This window comes from Strix uralensis, chromosome 16 (assembly GCF_047716275.1).
Source record: "Strix uralensis isolate ZFMK-TIS-50842 chromosome 16, bStrUra1, whole genome shotgun sequence".
In the NCBI taxonomy this organism is placed as follows: domain Eukaryota; kingdom Metazoa; phylum Chordata; class Aves; order Strigiformes; family Strigidae; genus Strix; species Strix uralensis.
The window spans coordinates 14620649-14638565 of NC_133987.1; the positions used below are offsets into that span (position 1 = coordinate 14620649).

The 17917-nt window shown below is 37.2% G+C and overlaps 1 protein-coding gene across 2 annotated transcripts in view; it reads right to left on the reverse strand.

Moving 5' to 3' along the window:
• The window catches only part of CPPED1 (calcineurin like phosphoesterase domain containing 1), a 49214-nt gene that overhangs the window by 12135 nt on the left and 19162 nt on the right, over nucleotides 1–17917 (reverse strand). The window contains exon 3 of one of the 2 annotated variants that reach the window (XM_074885939.1): nucleotides 5654–6076. The exons of the other annotated variant lie outside the window; for it this stretch is intronic. Coding sequence (XP_074742040.1) covers nucleotides 5654–6076 — 423 coding nt within the window. The remainder of the gene's footprint in view (nucleotides 1–5653; nucleotides 6077–17917) is intronic. 2 annotated transcript variants of the gene reach the window in all.

Below are 17917 nucleotides of genomic sequence, written 5' to 3' on the forward strand. Positions count from 1 at the left end.
TCCCTACAAGAGCACACATTAACCACAGATATTTTTTCCGTACTTTTTTTCTCCCCTAGGCAGGTGGTGTGCATCATTTTTTCAGGACTCCAGTGTTACAAAGCGAATGATAATATTTAGTAGTCTTTGTAAACAAAATCTCTCGTGTGGAATAGAATTGATTTTAGCTCATTGCAATTTGAGAGTGCTCACATCACCCCATCTGCCAAGCAGGTGTTACAGCAGCAAAGATGTGAAAGCATCAGTCACACCACTTAACGGAACCGTTCAGTGCTCACGCAGTTCTCAGACCTTGTTCTCCAAAAAAACCCCAATCATTTCCCACCAGCAGAGCTCCAGTAGAAGGAAGCAGTCCCACTGGTAAGTGTCGGGGATCAACACCCTCCATTTCATATCCTCTTCAGTCAACCTTACATAACAACATTATAGAATTATTTTGTGTAGACCTTTAGAAGCTCTGTGTTATCCTACGTTCTTCATGAGAGGAGCTGTGTGAATAAAACACAACTGAGTAATTAGAATTTACAGCACATAGCACTATAAGCATCGTAATAAAAACATCCCATGTACTGTTGTATTTGCAGGAAAACTCTTTCTTAAATTTACTTTATAGACTAAAGAATCCAGAATTCAATGCAGCTGGCGGTCAGTGGGTCTGTGTAAGTGGGAGACAAGATATTGCTTTGCCAAGTATATATATCTACATCAAAAGTATTTTTATATAGGACAACATGGAATAGAGCTATATAGACAAGGATCTTTGTCTCACTTGTTTTTCCTATATAATCAGAGGAGAAACAACAGGCACAGCCAAAGGGTGATTCCAGATCACCTCATTAGAGTGCTGGTCCAAATAAGCCTTTAGAGGTGCTGTCTATAGAAGGTCACTCTCTGCTTCAAGTTAATTTTTGTGAATGCCTCTTGTGACCTTTCAGTGGAATTTATTTCCTGGTTTTGCTACTTTTTTTTCATTTGAGAGTGAAGCTTTCTCAGAGACCTGACAAAACCCCAAACAATCCTGGTTTGCTGTGTGCTCTAAGGATCAAAAAGAAGTTTTTATCAACCAAAACTATAGCCCAGTGGATGAAACAGATTTCAAAAATTTATCTAAATGTATTCTGTACTTGCTACTGATTTTCTGAAGAAAATGTCTGTGTGTATCTATATGCTAGATTACATTATCATACCTGGGCAACGGTCTTAAAAAACGTTGTTCTTACACAATGATGTAGAGGATATCAAACTGGGTCACTCTACCTGTATCTTGAGTGCATAATTTCAAGGTTGAACGAGGCTGATCTAAATCACTGAAGTTGAGAGTATTTAAATCTAAATTATCTTAAATACTGACAAAGTGATACATAAGCAAGCACTGAGATTACTCACTCAGTGTATGGGCTTTGCCAAAATCAAGGTCTCAATGGCAGGAAGAAGAAAATATTACTCCCTTGTCAACTTTGATTACACAACAAAGAAAATAATGAAACACAGCATATGTTGTCTGGTAAATTTTAGAAACAACAGCTTTCAGCACTCCATGCTTTAATTTTGAGCTCAAATATATCTCAGCTGTGGATGTTCAGAAAGCTTCTTCTTCCTTTAATACTACTCTCCTGTCATAACATTTCTAATAGGAGTATTGCAATGTAGGTATCGCACACTTTTAATGAGTAAAGGTTTAGAAGTTATAGCACCTACAAACAGAAATACCATGAAAAAATATGCCATTTAATAAAGTTAGGTTGTTATTTTCCCTCATATGTACAAACTAAGTATTTTTAACCACATCTGAAAAATTGCTTTGAAGACATTTAGATGAACTTAAAACTTTTTAATTAAAAAAAGATGGAGACTGCAGGGAATTTCCTTCTATATTTTATATATATCATCTAGTGATTCTCTCTTGGATGCAAAATCTCTCACCTAGATAGACCACCTATACTCTTCAACTCACTTCTGAACCAAAAAGTCTTTTCTCAACTTTGTTGGTGAAAAGCCAACTATTAATGTAGGTTTTATTCAACAGAGCCCTTAAACAAGTTCAGACATTTGCTTAAATGTTTTAGTTCATTCAGGCCATCAAGAAACATTTATTACTATTTTGTATTAAGGAACGTAAGTAATTTTAGTGTGTCAGTGATGGTTCTCAGGACAAAAAGTCTTTAAAAGATTATAGCTCAACAAAAATACTCATGCTTTTCAGGTCATAGAAAAAAATTTTTAACATCCTAAGAAAATTATACTGGAAAGAGATATGTAAGAAAAAAGTATGTCTTCTATTATATAAACTGCTTAATTTAAAAAGTAATTTATTACTTATGTTTATCAAAGACACAAGACATGCAGACCAGATTTTTGGCTAGGCCACTATGATAATTCTTTATTTTCCCTACAAAGCTATAAGCAAACCTATTTATATCAGCACTATAAAATTCTTAAAAGCTGCATATGCATTTCACACAGCAGAGCAGAGTGACTCCAGAAGATGTCTCAGATGAGAACGTCAGGTCAGCTCATTCACAGTTCTTGCACACAGGTTTTTTCTGTACTTAACTTTTACATGTAGAGGAGACAGAGCTTTGACAACTGAGGCTAAACTTTCAGAAGTTATACAAATATGCTTTCAGAAATGTATTTTCATTTAAATGATAAACTATGTTCTCAACTGAGTTGATTTTCACTGTCACTGAAATCACTTTTCAAGGACAATACTTGTTATAGTGCATTTAAAGAAAAAATGGGCTAGGAGGATTTCTTAGACATGCAGCTTACAAGTATGGTTTAACTTTGCATAGTAGTAATACATATTTACAAGTGCCAGATTTTCAATTTATAAATATTTATCATAAGGACATGATTTTATCTTTAATTAGCCCAACTGTTAAGGACACTTCTAATGTGAGAAATGTAATTCAGTATTTTGTACCAGATGTACAAGACAGCTAGTCTTTTAGCTCTGCTTGTAATGAGTGGATACTTAAACCAAAAACATTATGTAATACTTAAGTGATTAGAAGAGAATAACTACAGAAAGTCTGGATTCTGAATTTAAAATAATAATTTTCTAAAGTTGCATACCTCACTTTAAAGCACCTATGCCTTATCACCATACTTTAAGTATCTGGTTATTTCCTACACAAACCCACATGAATTTCTTTGTTCATAGCAAGACCTGAATTACTAGATTGTCCTTCCTTTCCTGTCTCTAACCAGGTCAGTTATGGCTCTGTGTTTGACACTTCTAGAAAAAGTATAAACATGAAACCTGGGATAGTTCCAGGTCTGATCCTGGGTTATCAACAACTGAAATATGATGCCCATCTGATAACAACACATTGCCAAACATAGCAACCCCTAAAACATGCACATTATACTGAAATTTTTCATAATTACAGAACAAACCTTTGGAGTGGTTGGAAAATACTGAACCAGCGAGAGAGCAGAAGGAAGGAAGGACTGGTGACAGGTCGGGGGAAGAAGAATAGCAGCAGCCTAGTGGACTCATTAAAAAGGCAGACTTTTTCCCAAATAAATAGTTATATCAGATTTCTAAATTAAGCGCTATAAGGGGTTAGCCTTCTTAAACTGCAAGTCATTTAAAAAAGAAAAGCAGCAAAATGGATTGGGAATTCATTAGCAATATTCTGTGTTTTAATCCTCCAAGAATGTATGAAGTTAACTGGGGGAAAACCAATTTCATGTCTAATGACATGCTGAAATCGATTATTCTTTGGCAAAGCAGAGAGTCAGAAAATAGGTGGTGTCATTGCGTATCTGTTCATCTATCCTACCACGATAACTGCCTGTTTACAATCCACTGATAACATTTTGTGGTCTTACAAAGACTGTTCTTCAATTGAATAATAAAATGGAAACAGAATGCACCCGTTACTAAGGAAACTCTGAGCCAACTTTTGATTCAGCTAATTTTTCTCAGCAGTCTTGAGTTACACTGAGCTGCTTGCTCTCTGTGTTCATTTAATTAGCAAAATGTTTGATTATTTGATCGTGAATATTACCTATTGACTCATTTACTTATTTTATAAAACAGCAAGGAAAAGATCAATGTTTTAACATATTCATGAAGGAATCAAACACCACATAATTTTGGGAGGATTCTTAGGGATGAGAACAAGGGACACAATCGGAAATGATGGAGGGAAGGTACAAATGGGATGTTGGCACAGAAAGGAGTTTGGGAATTTCTTCCCTAGAGTTGTTCTTGTCTGTCTTCCCATTCTCTCTTCCCCCATCATTTGAAGCCTACTCAACTTTTGGTTAAGCCTCTGGATACACATTAGGAGAATCAGTCTGAAATATCCCTCTAAGAAACATGATAACAGTGATAAATGCTACAATGATAGCATTCTGCATTTCTTTTACCTTGTGATTAATTGCATTCCCAGTACTAAGTGCTGCCAAATTCTGGATGACAGAAAACTCTAGAACAGAACTGCTTTGGTTTCCACATTAACGCTTATTTACTGGGGTACACCTGTATGACAATGGCCTTCTCCTAACAAGCTCTCCAATGAATCAGGATGTGTTCTGAGTCAATGGTACGTAAGCAGTCATTTAGCTGCCCAACTTTCCGAAAGTGGTACTTCCCACTATATTAACACTAGCACAAAAATTAAAAAAGATATTATGAGGTATTCTCAGTGTGGCTTCTTATGGGAAAAAACCCCACTTGTAAATCTTGAATCTGCAAATGTGTCAGTCCCCTGGAGAGCCCTCAGATAGCTGTGAATTTTGGCCCCACTGATTGGAAACAGTAGGAGATTCAGAGCTTGGAAATTAGGCTGGTTTTGGATGAATCCAGGCTTAACAATTATATGGAAAATTGGGAACAATATCATAAACAATTTGCATTGTTCAGTAATCTGAATAACATGCTCTCTCATAGATACAGAGAAAATGATGCTCCAATGCAGTGATGGCAGGCTGGCAGGAAATTCGGAGGGACTAGCACACTCCAGGAACATGAAGGCAATTAAGCGGAAACAATGGGAACAGCATGGAGGAGTAGCTGCGTACTGTCTGTCTCCATGGAATTCAAGTGTTATCAGACGAAGCTAATGGATTTGGTACAATATATTAGTTTAGCGCATGTTGCACCTGCCCTTCATCCCAGAAATGGCCCCTATTAGTAATGGATATGCAAAGGATTGATCTTAGCAGAGCAAGACTCTTTTTAACACTGAATAAATCTGGAGTGCATTACACTCTTGGTTTAAAATTGGCTCAGTGTGGGAGAAAACAACCTCCAAGGTAATTCTGAATTCTGTTTCCATGTTTTATGTAAAACATAAATCCTGTATTTTTCTCCTATGGCGATACCTGATCTCCCACTCCTTAGGCAGGAAAAACTCAGGTTGTCTTACATCTATCAGTACTTGAAAAATGGAATCCTTGCTATTTATTTTAAAGAGTTTTTCACTTATAGTTTTTTACTTTTCACTCAAAGTTAAATTTTGTTTGGTACGATTAGATTCAGTTGATAATTTTGACCTACAGAGAACAATGAGGCTTACAAGCAGTATCTAAAATTCCTTGAAAACAGTACCATTTAAGTTAAATGTATTTTGCCTGACAGCATATCCATTAACAATTTGAAACAAAAATTCAAAAATAGGAAAATTTGAAAAAATACCTGCTTTATGAAACTTTTCCATTATCTCTTGACGAACTGATTTTTCCAAGTTGAAATAATCATGGGCTTCATCGGGTTTTTTCAGAAACAGAGGGATGTGCTGAAATACTATTATATGCTTGCATTTATGTTTTTGAGCGACAGCCAGTTGCTCATTGAGCCACACATCCTGGGCTTGCTTTAACTCAGGGCATTTGGAAGAATCGAAGTATAACTGAGAATTCAGCACAAGAAAGAAAACTCCTCCAACCCAAAAGCTGAAGTAGTCATCTCCCCAGTTCTTGCAATAATTATCTATTGTTTCTTTTGTTGGTGTATTGCCAATATCATGATTTCCACTGACGAATACCAATGGTATGTCCTGGTCGGTGTTCTTCAGAACATTCTTTAAATCCTGCTCTTGGTCCTTCCTCCATTGACTTCCTATAGAAAAAAACAAACACATCTTGGTGTTTATGCTATTTTCCTACCCTCATTGTTAGCTTTTGTTTATTGAACTATGCATAGTAAGAAAATATTCTATATTAGATGTGATCATCATATGCAAGGATCTAGAACATATCTTCACTTTAATATTGTATGTCCACTCAACCCTTTCCCTTCCTTATCAAGTACTCAGCCATTTTCAATGGCTTACCTTAAGCAAGGCTCTGGACAGGAACAAACAGCATAGCAGTAGGTGATATAATGGTTAGTGTTTTGCACCAAAAGCTTTAGTAGTCTAATTCTTTTCATCTATAGGCTGATGATGTGGCAAAAAAAATGCAGCAACCTTGGATGGTGTAAGAGCTCTACACAAGGGTAAAAACAGGGTCAAGTTCTGATTTATATTTTATGGCTGTGCAAAGGAACTAAGGTTGGTGTTTTTTTCATTACAAGAACTACTTTAACAGCACAAAAATAATTAGTGTCTTGTGGTGACTTGTTTATATGATAAGTCTGTTTTAATAAGGAGCATGGCATTAATTTCAAAGAAAGGCAATTGTGTACTTTGCTAGTTTTTCCCGCATCTCTGTTTCTATATTAATATGCATTCCCAGACAGTTACTTTTTTGGTTGTCAGAAATTTGTCCTTGTCTAGGGAGATTTATCTAACTGCTAGATTAATTTACAATCACTGAAAAAAATTTAGAAAGGATTTTTTTAAAAAAAGTTATTTTATTCTAATGATGACAGAGGTTTTAAGTTCACTGAAGAGTAATCTTTAATCAGAGGCCACTGATATGTTTATAATTCATGAATTAAATTGAACATTTATAAATTGTATTTTGTCCTGCAATGCATATCTAACACAGGCCCATTTCACAAATAACTGCGTTTTTTTAACCAAGAAGTTGTAACAGGATTTTTACAACAACTCTGAAATCAGATTTATAACATACATTTGCATACATGTCTAGGCAAATCAATCATCATGTATTTTTAAATTCTGTTCTATTTTTGTAACTACACATCTATATTATACATAGAAATATACTAGAGGGGCTCCTGTAATGTAACTATGAGAGAATTTTTTCCTCCATGTTTCTTCAAAATACTTATGATCAATATGTTGACAAACACTGACCCTTAGTAACTATTATTAGTGAAGATTTCAATTTATTTTCCATACTCTATAGATACAGGCTTAAGTACCACCTTACTGCTGTTACTAGAATTCTACAACTTTAGAAAAATACTGGGAAAAAACATATTATGTCTAAATTATGTCTAAATGTAAAGACATATGTGAGGTTTGATATGTGGTGTCTAAAGTCAAAATCTACTACTCTCTTGTGTACAGGGTAGAAAATGATTGTAGCAAAGTCTTCGAGTAACTTGATAAATACTGGGCATACGACAGCCAGCGTAGACTAGAAAGTAGTGGTCAGCAGATCAGTTTGTGCAGTATATTAATGTACCAGGACCACGGTCAGTTTAGGCTGTCCTTCCAGTTATGGAAAATATCCTCATTAATTCTAAAAAAAACCACCCAGGGCAAATGACATCTCATGTTATTTGGAGGAGCTGGATTTTAAAAAATAACCCCCCAAATGTAAATAAATCTGGCACACTTTGTTGTTCATGGGCTAGGGAACCTGGCTGAGAAAGCTGCTTTTTGTGCCACTCCCCACCTTCCTATGCAAAGAGTTGGAAATTTCAAGCTGTAAATATTAAAATGTACAGGGGAGGGGAGTGGGGAAAAGACTCTGTTAAGATATATGTAAACACATTACACCATGTTAATCTCCATGCTATCACTTTGGGAAATTTAGCTAACAATTTCAGAGTATAAAGACATTTATGCATAAGTTACAGAAATAATTTGTAGAATTATGTATACCTCTTCCCTGTGGTGAAATTCAAGCTCTAGAGACTAACACTTAGATTAGATTTGTCGACAGCAGGGCACTGGTTCCCCAATTTAATGCAATATTATTTCTATAGCAACAGAGAGACATATTCAGTGTTTTATTGCAGAAAACAGATTGCTCAAAATGGAAAACAAGGTCTCTGCCCAAAGAGTCTAGGAAAACATACTAAGTAAAGATTATTTTAGGACAGTTGTATCTTGGCTTGACCTTTTCTTGGTAGAAGGTCAAAAAAACTTCAAAAAAAGAAAAACCCATGGAGATAAAGGTGGGAAACGGCAGAGTAATGTCTCTGTACTCTTTGGGTGTAGCGCTGGAGATGAAGGGCTAGGACGCACACAGTAACAGTGAGTTGTAGTACAGTAGCATGCACTATTTGTGCTAAAGGGAGTCACACCACTATTCGGTGCCCCCCTGAAGGCACCTCCTTCTAAATTTACAACAGAGGTAATTAATAGATAAAGAAGATAGAGAAGAGGAGATAAAGTACTAAAGAAGGAAGCCACTAGAAAACTACAGTGGTCACTGCCATAGCATAAAAAATAACCCCTTTAATCTCTACCAGGCAGAGAGCTAACTACAATATTTAATTATTCCAATTATTTTTATTTGATGGCATGTATTTCTTTAGCTTAGATAGAGGTTTGTTGTAGGTGAGTAGGAAAAGAATGTAATGCCAAGAGGCAATGTAAAAAAATAATTTGGGAAGCATCGGGGTACATGTAACTGAAATTAATTTCTGTTCTGTTTATCCTGGCATCATGCGCAGTGACATTTTTAAATCCCAGGCTACGATATTCTGTCTGTATGTTAGGTTCTGTAAATACAGTCTTGCCCTGAGATACATTACTTCACAAATTAATAGCCCATAAAGGGCAGTTTGGCTTTTATGAAAAAAAAGGAAGTGAGAACTGTTGCTAGTGTAGGTCCCTACAATCTTCCGCAGCTTCCCAGTCTGCCATTTGTGAAAGCTGAGCGATCTGAACAGGAGCATAAAGGTGCAATGTCAACATCTCTATTGCAGTACATCTTTCTGTTGTATGTTATATCACTATTTGCCTAAACACTTGCAATATTCTTTCCTGCATTACTTAAGAGTCAAGACAACCTGCCTTCACTCACCAAAAGAGCAGATTTCACAAAATAAAGTACTTTTAAAGCATTTTTGCTGAAGTTGGCTTCAGTCAGCAGAAGTAAAAATCACAGATTATTCTGCCAAAAAAATAATCCTTTAGCTACTAATCCACAGTTACAGTTTAGTTTGATATTCCACAGAATAGAGCACCTCTTTACAAAGTTGGGTTTGGGTTTTTTAATACACCAGCTATAAAAACAACTGGAAGCGCTGTTTACCCCCAAACCACATCTCTGCAATGCATGTTGATTGCAATTTTTGCATCAGAGGCAACTCTTCACTTAGAGTAACCTCCATCAACATTGTAACTTTTTCCCCAAAAGTATTCCAAATGAAAAATTAGCAATCAGTTAACAATAGCACCCATTTTTTCTAATGATATGGATTAGGAGAGGGAAGGGGGGAGGTTATAATGGTATTATTAGGTGGTACCCCCAGGCGTTTCTGTGCCAGTGTTAGGAGAACAACTCCAAGTACTCCCCCCCAAGGCAGGAGAAGCTTGCCAGCCCCTGCGAGGGGACATGGGTGTGGTGGGAATGGCGGGGGTATTGGCCTGAATCTCAAAGTCATGTAATTTTCCAAGAGATGGAAGTCCTAGTGAGGTAATCCAGCTTCTTTTAACAATCAAAGCTATTGGTCATAAATTCACAGAGATCTTCTGAGAAGTCACTTTCAGGGATCAGGCTGCCACAAGATGACTCAGGCACAGGGCAGAACTCCAGCAGCTCGACCCATGATACTGATGTAGCTGCTGTTTCTAAGCCTCCTTTCGGGGGTGGGTTTTCTCAGGAGCCAGGACAGTACCTCTTGTTTACCTCCTGCAAATCTTGACACAGTACTGTGTCATGGTTTGCTACAGAAAAGGCTATAGACGTAAAAAAAAATGTGGAACTAACATCTGGCTTTAAAAGTTTGGCAAGGGGGACTCTATCTGGGCCATAGTACATATTTACATCCCCACTGATGCTTTGCACTAAGATACGGCAGTCTCTATAACACCTTCGCTTGGTTTAGGCTGAGGACCAGCACTGGCATTCTTAGGATGAAGCTACGCAAAATGTCTTCAGCCAATTTAACAACGTGTAAAAATGTAAAAAATAATTTCCTGAATTACTTGGTCTCAGTATTTCGATGTATCTTAAAAGTGTTCCAAACTTAGAGGAGTTTCAAACATGTAATTTTTAAAGGAAAGCGCAAATTTTCAATGTGAAAAAGACGGTTAAAAAGAAAATTCTTTAACTATGAGCTTCTATGAGAGAAACACTCTTGAAAAGACCTGATATGACAACTGCAATCTGCCTAACATTTAATCAAAGAGACTGATTATCAAAGAACAGGTAAGATCTAAATTGTAGATTACAATTCTATACAAAATATCAAATAGAAATAGTAACTAAATCCGATAAAAGCAAAACGCCAGCAATGAAAACGGAATTTATAAAAACATTGGGCCCATTCCTTCTGTAATTATTATGATATCAGAAGAATTACTCTGGCATCAAAAGACAAGTAATTCTTGTTGGAAGCAATCACATGATTGTTATAAACAAACAAAAGACAGATTTCTCTGTTTTCCTGGGCCTTACAGTGCATCACAGTTGCTTTAATCAAAGAGTCTAATTATTTTGGCCATTTTCATGTTCTTGAGATGTTGGTCCCTTTTTTTGTTTTGTTTTCATGACTGTCTGCAGTTGCTCTACTCCTTTTGCATGCCATTTAGAGGACCATCCCTATTAGTATTCCCTAACTTTCTAGAGAAGAGAAGAGGGGAGCCCAAGGCTATATTCACAGCATGCTCCTTTTGTAAGTACCTCCACTGAAACAAATTTAACTGCTACCTCTCTCCCTCTGAGGGAAAGCAGTCTCATCCTGTTCAGAATAGGATCGCCTCTCATCTCTGCTGTCATTTTGGATACCTGGCTGTTGGCTGCGGCTTAACAGGGCTACATCTCAGCTCCTACATCATCCCTCTCAGCATTCAGCTGACCCACTACCCAGCGACAGCCCCATTGCTGCGCCTGTCAGTTGGAAGACAGCACAGGCCCAAATCCAATGGTATCATCAAGATCAGACAGTATCTTACAGGCTCCTTCTGCAATTAGATCTTACCGCATCTAATTTTTATGCGCTGCCATAAATAAAAGTTTAACTGAGCTTTAATCTTGTCACATCTCAAATACTGATACACGGTTTTTTCTGATCTTTGCAAATGCAACCCAGCATCCCTTCAGAGCACTGATGCAGACAGAGCTTTCCCACCCCAAAGCTCTGACACCACTCGTTGCTGTGCTGCCTTCTTTCTTAACCTTCCCCATATCATCAATACGGGCAACTCCTCTTTACAGTCATGGCTGAACTCTTCCCCTCTTCTTATTTGTTTACAAGTTACCATCCCATAAAAGCAATGATTCTCTCATTGTTCATGAGCAGTTAGAAAAAGACACCTTGCTCTCAACTTCACATTCATTTTTCCCAGGATGCTACAAAAATGTGATAATAGACAGGGCACTGGAATAGAAAGGAAAGATCTATCAGGCCACCCAGTTCAGTCTTACTGGTTCTCTTGTTAGTCTGTACTCTTCATTGTTTCTTGTTTTAAAATTTCCCCTCTGGCATGTGCCACAATGAAGTCGTGCAATACACTGCGTCATTCCAAATTATTACATGCAAGAATAAGCTGATCAATTTTAATAAACCCCGTATGTCTGAAATAGTTTTTTCTGGCTTAGTCTGTGCCGTAATAACTAAAATGTCTCCTCTCACTTATTTAGACATATATATTTCTAATATGCAAATAGCCTGAAAAAAATTTACGATGCGCAAAAAAATATTATTACACAATTAAAAACAATGTAAATATGACTATATTCACTACTGGACAAACTGATTACTCAGTCTAACTTATAAGGAACTTCATCTCATTAGTTCCACTGAAAAGCAAGTACTGAAATACTCATTTGTCTACAGCTGTAAGAGAATGATTTTTTCAGTACATTAGAAACAAGTATTAATCTGTTCTGAGACACAAAAAGTGATCACAATAAAGAATTTCCTTGCATGAAAACACAAATTAAATTTATTTTATAACTTTGAGCATTGAAACAAGAAGAAAATGTAACTCCAGTTTTAGCTAATAATTAACAATTATAATAGTAAAGCAATGACAAAACTGCAAAAGTGAACGAGGAAGCCTATTAGGGGATCAACTGCTCCTAGAGTTTCAGAGCACGACATTAAATATAATGACTGCAAATGCTGACATTTCTCTTGAGTGCCAGCCACACAGGTGCCCACTTAACAACCTAATTCGTGGCATTTACTGTTCTACCTTCTGCTGTGAAAATAAGTATTATGCTTCACTCAAGCACAACTCTGCTCTTCTTATCCTTACTCATCTCCTAGCTACGCAGAGCTGTCACAACAAGCACAGGCCTTCACTGCCTTTGGGTCTGTTCTTCTGATGAAATCATCACAAGCAGAAAAAAATACCACAGTGTTACAGGAGTTACAACAACAAAGTTAATAAAAACAGGTCAAAGGTATGAAAGTCTTGTTTCCAATAACTATTTGTTTTTAAGAGACACAGCAAGATTTTATTCTTTCACACTTTCTTCAAATGATTACCTGTTAGTTTTACAGCTTTTTGAGGCCTTCATCATATTTATATGTTCATATTAAGTAGTTACAGCACAACTAATAACTCTTTGAAACACTAGTCCCTTAAGTCCAACGAAATTGGCCTGTTAAACTGAGAAACACTTTCAATAAGTGGGTACAACTACTTAAAAAGACATGTACTTTTCCTGATGTCTAAGGCATTGTCTATCCTTAGAAAGACATCTTTGCTATCAGAACAAGTGCAGAATGAAAAGGCAGTTAATATCAGCCAGAGTCAATGGTTCAGACAAATCACTTCCTCCTTAGAATATGCCTTCTTAACCCAAATAATCTTTTGCCAGTTTGCGTCTTTGTTCCACACTCATGTTGCCTACGGGGTGCTCAGAGAAGAGCTTACAATACAAACAGGAACTGGATGCTCTAGCCCAATTCCTACCCATTAAAACCATGTTACCCTCCACCGACTGTCTAACAGTTGCCAGTTTGGAAGACTTGGTTCAGCTTGATGAACTGAGTCAAAGTTACGTGGGCTAGATCTTCTGCCACTGACTTCCAAAGAAGAAAATCCTTTACAATTCAGAGGGATGGAAACGCCTGGACATGTGCCTTTTAAAAAGCAAATACTTTTAAACTAGAAAGACAGTTCTAATCACCTCATCTGGCCATACCTGCATAATGCAAAGTACTGACTTTCTGCATGTTACTCTTTAGAAATAGAAAATCCAATTCCAAGAAAACAAAGGAAGCAACAAAGATTCTAACACAGAGATACACTTACTGTACAATGTGCCAAACACATAACTCACTGTGGATGTCCGCCCCATGTATACATTTTCAAATGTTCATAGATAGGAGCTGAACTGCTAAAGCTGAGAATATGATAAGCTAAACTAAAACTTTCTGGGCTGAGAAAGAAGCAAGAAAAGAAATAACTGGACTTTGAGAGATTTAAGTTTTTACTAAAACATGGAGAAAAATCTAACTATGCTTCCACATATATTTATTTTCATACATATATAAAATCTAGGACTTGTACTAGATTTTCAGTACTAGTATTTGTCCTGATACTAGTATCATAAAAGTATATGATTTGAAACAATTGTATAATTACATCTTGAAGATTTTCATATATATAGAGTTACTGTCAACAGGATTCCTTAGTTCAGGTGTAAACTGGATTAGAGCATATGGGCTAAAATACAAAGTATATACCTGCTGAAGATTAAATATTTGCTTCTGATGGCCTAATGGTTTCTTTGCAATACAAGACTGCAACGTACTGTGGAACATGGATGGAGCATCTCTCATGCCTCCCTACTCTTGGGCTGACTAGAGCAAATTAAATTTCACACTAAGCAGTTTGGAGGCTTTGAATGCTCCATTAGGTTTTACTAGAATCAGATAATTACTATAAAATGTTTATTTATGCAACCATAGTGACATTTCTTGAAACAGGTATTATTAGATGTTTGACAAATAACGTGCTACTTTTCCAAATTCTTAGACATTATTAACATTAACATAAGAGTTTGGAGAAGAAAATAGCCAAGAATGCTTTTAGTTTGGGCTCCATCCTACCGAGTGTATCAAAGTTTTTGACAGGTTGCACCAGCAAAAGAAACAGATGCGGTGAGTGTATTTAGATTAAGCTACCTTATTGTCAGGAAATTAGGTCAAACTTAAATACTGCTCATATTATTTCAGGTGATAGTACAAAAAAAGCCCCACTGCGCAGTCAGTGACATTTATTAAAAAAAATTACCTTGCATTCAACAAATAAAATTTTTACTTAGAGACTGAAACAGTAGTCCAACATTTCAAAGCCACTGTTTCTAACTCGCACTAAGAATTCAATCTATGCCTTTTCTACATCCTGCTCTATTATAAATCTCCACTGACAAAGGTTCAGGAATTGGGATTTAGCTGACAATTTTGCTGAAACTGCATGTGACAGTAGAATACAGTTGCCTCCTCCCCAGCTGTGCCAGGCTGACAGGAGTTAAACTACACAGACTTGCTTTTGTTAATAAACCAAGCAGCCAGTTCAAATGGCAAAAAAAGAGCAAATATAGTAAAGGTGACATGCTTACAGTAATTTTTAAATCTGGAACCATATTTTAAGACACCATTTTTTAACCTGCTTATATGCTTGTTATACAGACAAATCAACCATCAGCATTCATGCCCTTGCCTTCTTTTAAAAATTCCCTTTCTCATCTAGAACTATTATGGTTTTAGTTTAAACTTTACAAAATATCTCCTTACATACATGCTTCCCTTAAGAACTAGCAGAGCAGCTTAATTTCATCTGGCAAGTTTTTTTAAAATTAATGTTCCTTTGTTTTAGCAAAATGGGTTATTTAACAGTAGTTTAAAAGCAATAATAAAAGCAGTTCACAGCCAGATTTACTGTGGTAAAATCACTTTTGGAGAAAGACATTAAGCATTATCAGGCATTTTTTTCCTTTGGAGAATGTCTTACTAATTCACTGTATATAACATTAAGAACTTGAACGGGACCTGACATTTCTCTGTAATTTATTCAGTTCACAAATGTATAAATGGCAGCTTGTGCATTTGCATGCAGATTTTAGCATTACATTCATATCACATCTTGTGTGCAAAACCCACCAGCAGCAAATCTCCAAATCTCCCAACAACTCAGTTATGAAGCTATGAACAAGCTAGTTCATATCTGATGTAATAAAGTACAAGTAGAGCAGACTGCCTCCTAGAAAGGACATCAGGCTGAATTGACTGCAAAACAATTGCAAGTTTACAAGTTTGTACATTAAACATGTGTGAAATATTTCCTAAGAAAGAAGAACATACACATGCAAATGACTGTGGACTTTATCAAATATAGTAAGAGTTGTGAAACTCAGTATTATCTCAATGATCCATTTTAGTGGATCCAAAACCAAAAGACATGTAGAACTTCCTGGGAGGTACCAACTTCAGCTCTTACTGAAACCAAGTATTCACTGACCTTTCCTGGTCAAGGCCAAGACCGTTTTTTAAGAGAATTTAGAACACTCCCAATAGGTTTTAAACAGTAACCCTTTGTCTAGGAACATTTGCTATGGTACATGCTTTCCCCTTGATTTAGAAAGCTGAACAAGTTAAAAGAGTTTTCTTAGAGTTACACTGTAAAGCAGGTGTTTGTAATTATATGCTGCAGCCTATGCTTTTAAGATTTAGTATCTATAAAAACTACACTTTTGGAGGGAGTCATATTAATGCACTGGGTATTTAACAGAAACAAGAGACAAATATTCTGGACCGTGGCAGTTGCACATCAAATTTGGGCACAGGAAAGAGGCTCAAGATAATCCAGTTAGTAATTCTCTCAGCAGAGGATGCCTTCAAATGTTACAGTAGATTATAAACAGAAATGAAGCCATACCGCTGTCTGGACACCAGAACCATCAGCTCTGATGTTCCTCAGCTATGAAGCTGTCTATTCTGAATGTAAATAACTTCACTCTCTACAGCGTACGTGTCAGAGCTTATAAGAGCTACTGATTGTATAAAAGCCAGCATGCCCAGCTTGTCTTGTATCCTGATCATCAAATTGTCAAGCAGAAGTCAAACGGAGAAGTGCTGATTTGAAAATCATGTCCCTTAATTGCTGCCTAAATATGAACTCAGAATCCCAAAATTTGGCACCTGCTTTTAAAAATCCTGGCGCACATCATCGCCTGTATTATTACATGAAAAAAACCACTGTTTGCATGGAAGACAGGATAGGGTACATAATTTTGAGAAGACACATAGCCAGCAGTTTTGCTTTTCACATAAAGCACATAGTGTTGCCCAAAATTGTAATTAGTAGAATTGAGTTGATATGCTTTATTGAGGCTTTATGGAGGAGTTAGCGTTAGCAAAATGTGCAGAATCTGTGGAGAAAAAAACCAAGCACCAGAGATGCATGCACACACAGAGAGTACTGTAATCAGTCATGGGGAGTTGGCTGGCAGGTGAGAAGGTCCCAGAAGAGTCGGGGCCCCTGGAAGCAGCAGGCAGAGAGCAGGACAGTCACACAACCCAGCTGGGCAGGCAGGGACCCAGGATGCTTGAAGCAGAGAGGCAGAGCAGGCAAAGGGAGGGAGAAATAGGGAGGGATGCTGAAGCAGGCAGTGCACTTGCCTCTCCAGCAATCTCACAGTGAATCTGTGACAGTGACAATTCCCTCTCAAATTTATGATCTTGTCTTTTTACAGAATACCAGACTTTCTAGGTAGACTGTACCTTTTCACCGCTACACACAACATGGTGTTAAGGGCACTGCTTTCCCCAGCTGCAGCAGGTGCCTTCCCATGCTACTAGGCTGCTTTTTTCCCCTGTTAGGCTTAAAGCAGTCTTTTTCCAGCTCTCAAGGCTGCACTGCCTCCATGACCAGTAACAGACCATCAACGTACTGCTTATAGTTTGGGGGCCTCTGTTTTCAGCTTGTCTCTCCATTATCAAGGCCTTTCCTGTCACCCCATGTTTAAACTGACCACAGTAACAACAGCATCAAGCTCCAGTTCACACAGCAAGTTCCTGTAATGAGCTGACAACAAGCCCAATAGGCCAGAACTGTGGCACTTCAGTCAGCCCAAAGCACACTAGCATGCAGCAGGTGGCCTGTAGGTAGCAATGGCAACACTCTTCTGACTGTGTGCCTGGGCAACAATGGCATTTACACCTATATGTGACCAATCTATAATTTCCCAGGATAATTAACATCCTCTTTATAGATTTGGGAGGTCTTGAGCAACAGGAAAGTATGAAATGGCATTCCCAAAGGATGAGGGGTTTGCCATGGGTTTAAACTGATACTGGCCAATTTATACCTGTAACTGGCTGTAATTCACCTATGGAACACACTATAGAAACCTGTACATATAGGTACCATCTCTCTGCAGAAGATTGGTGCACATCACAATTCGCTTTCTCCATCAAGATCAGCAGACAGTTGTTCCCTCCTGTTGAGTCCCCGAAGTTATATTAAAAATGTAAGACTATGTATGTTGAAATGTATTTCTGCATGTATGTGAATGGAAGAACACATGTGAAAATATATATGCTGGCACATGAATACAAGGACAATGCTCATTCTACCACAGACAACTATTAAACGTATATGGCAAACCTGTCTCATGTTAAGGAGACATT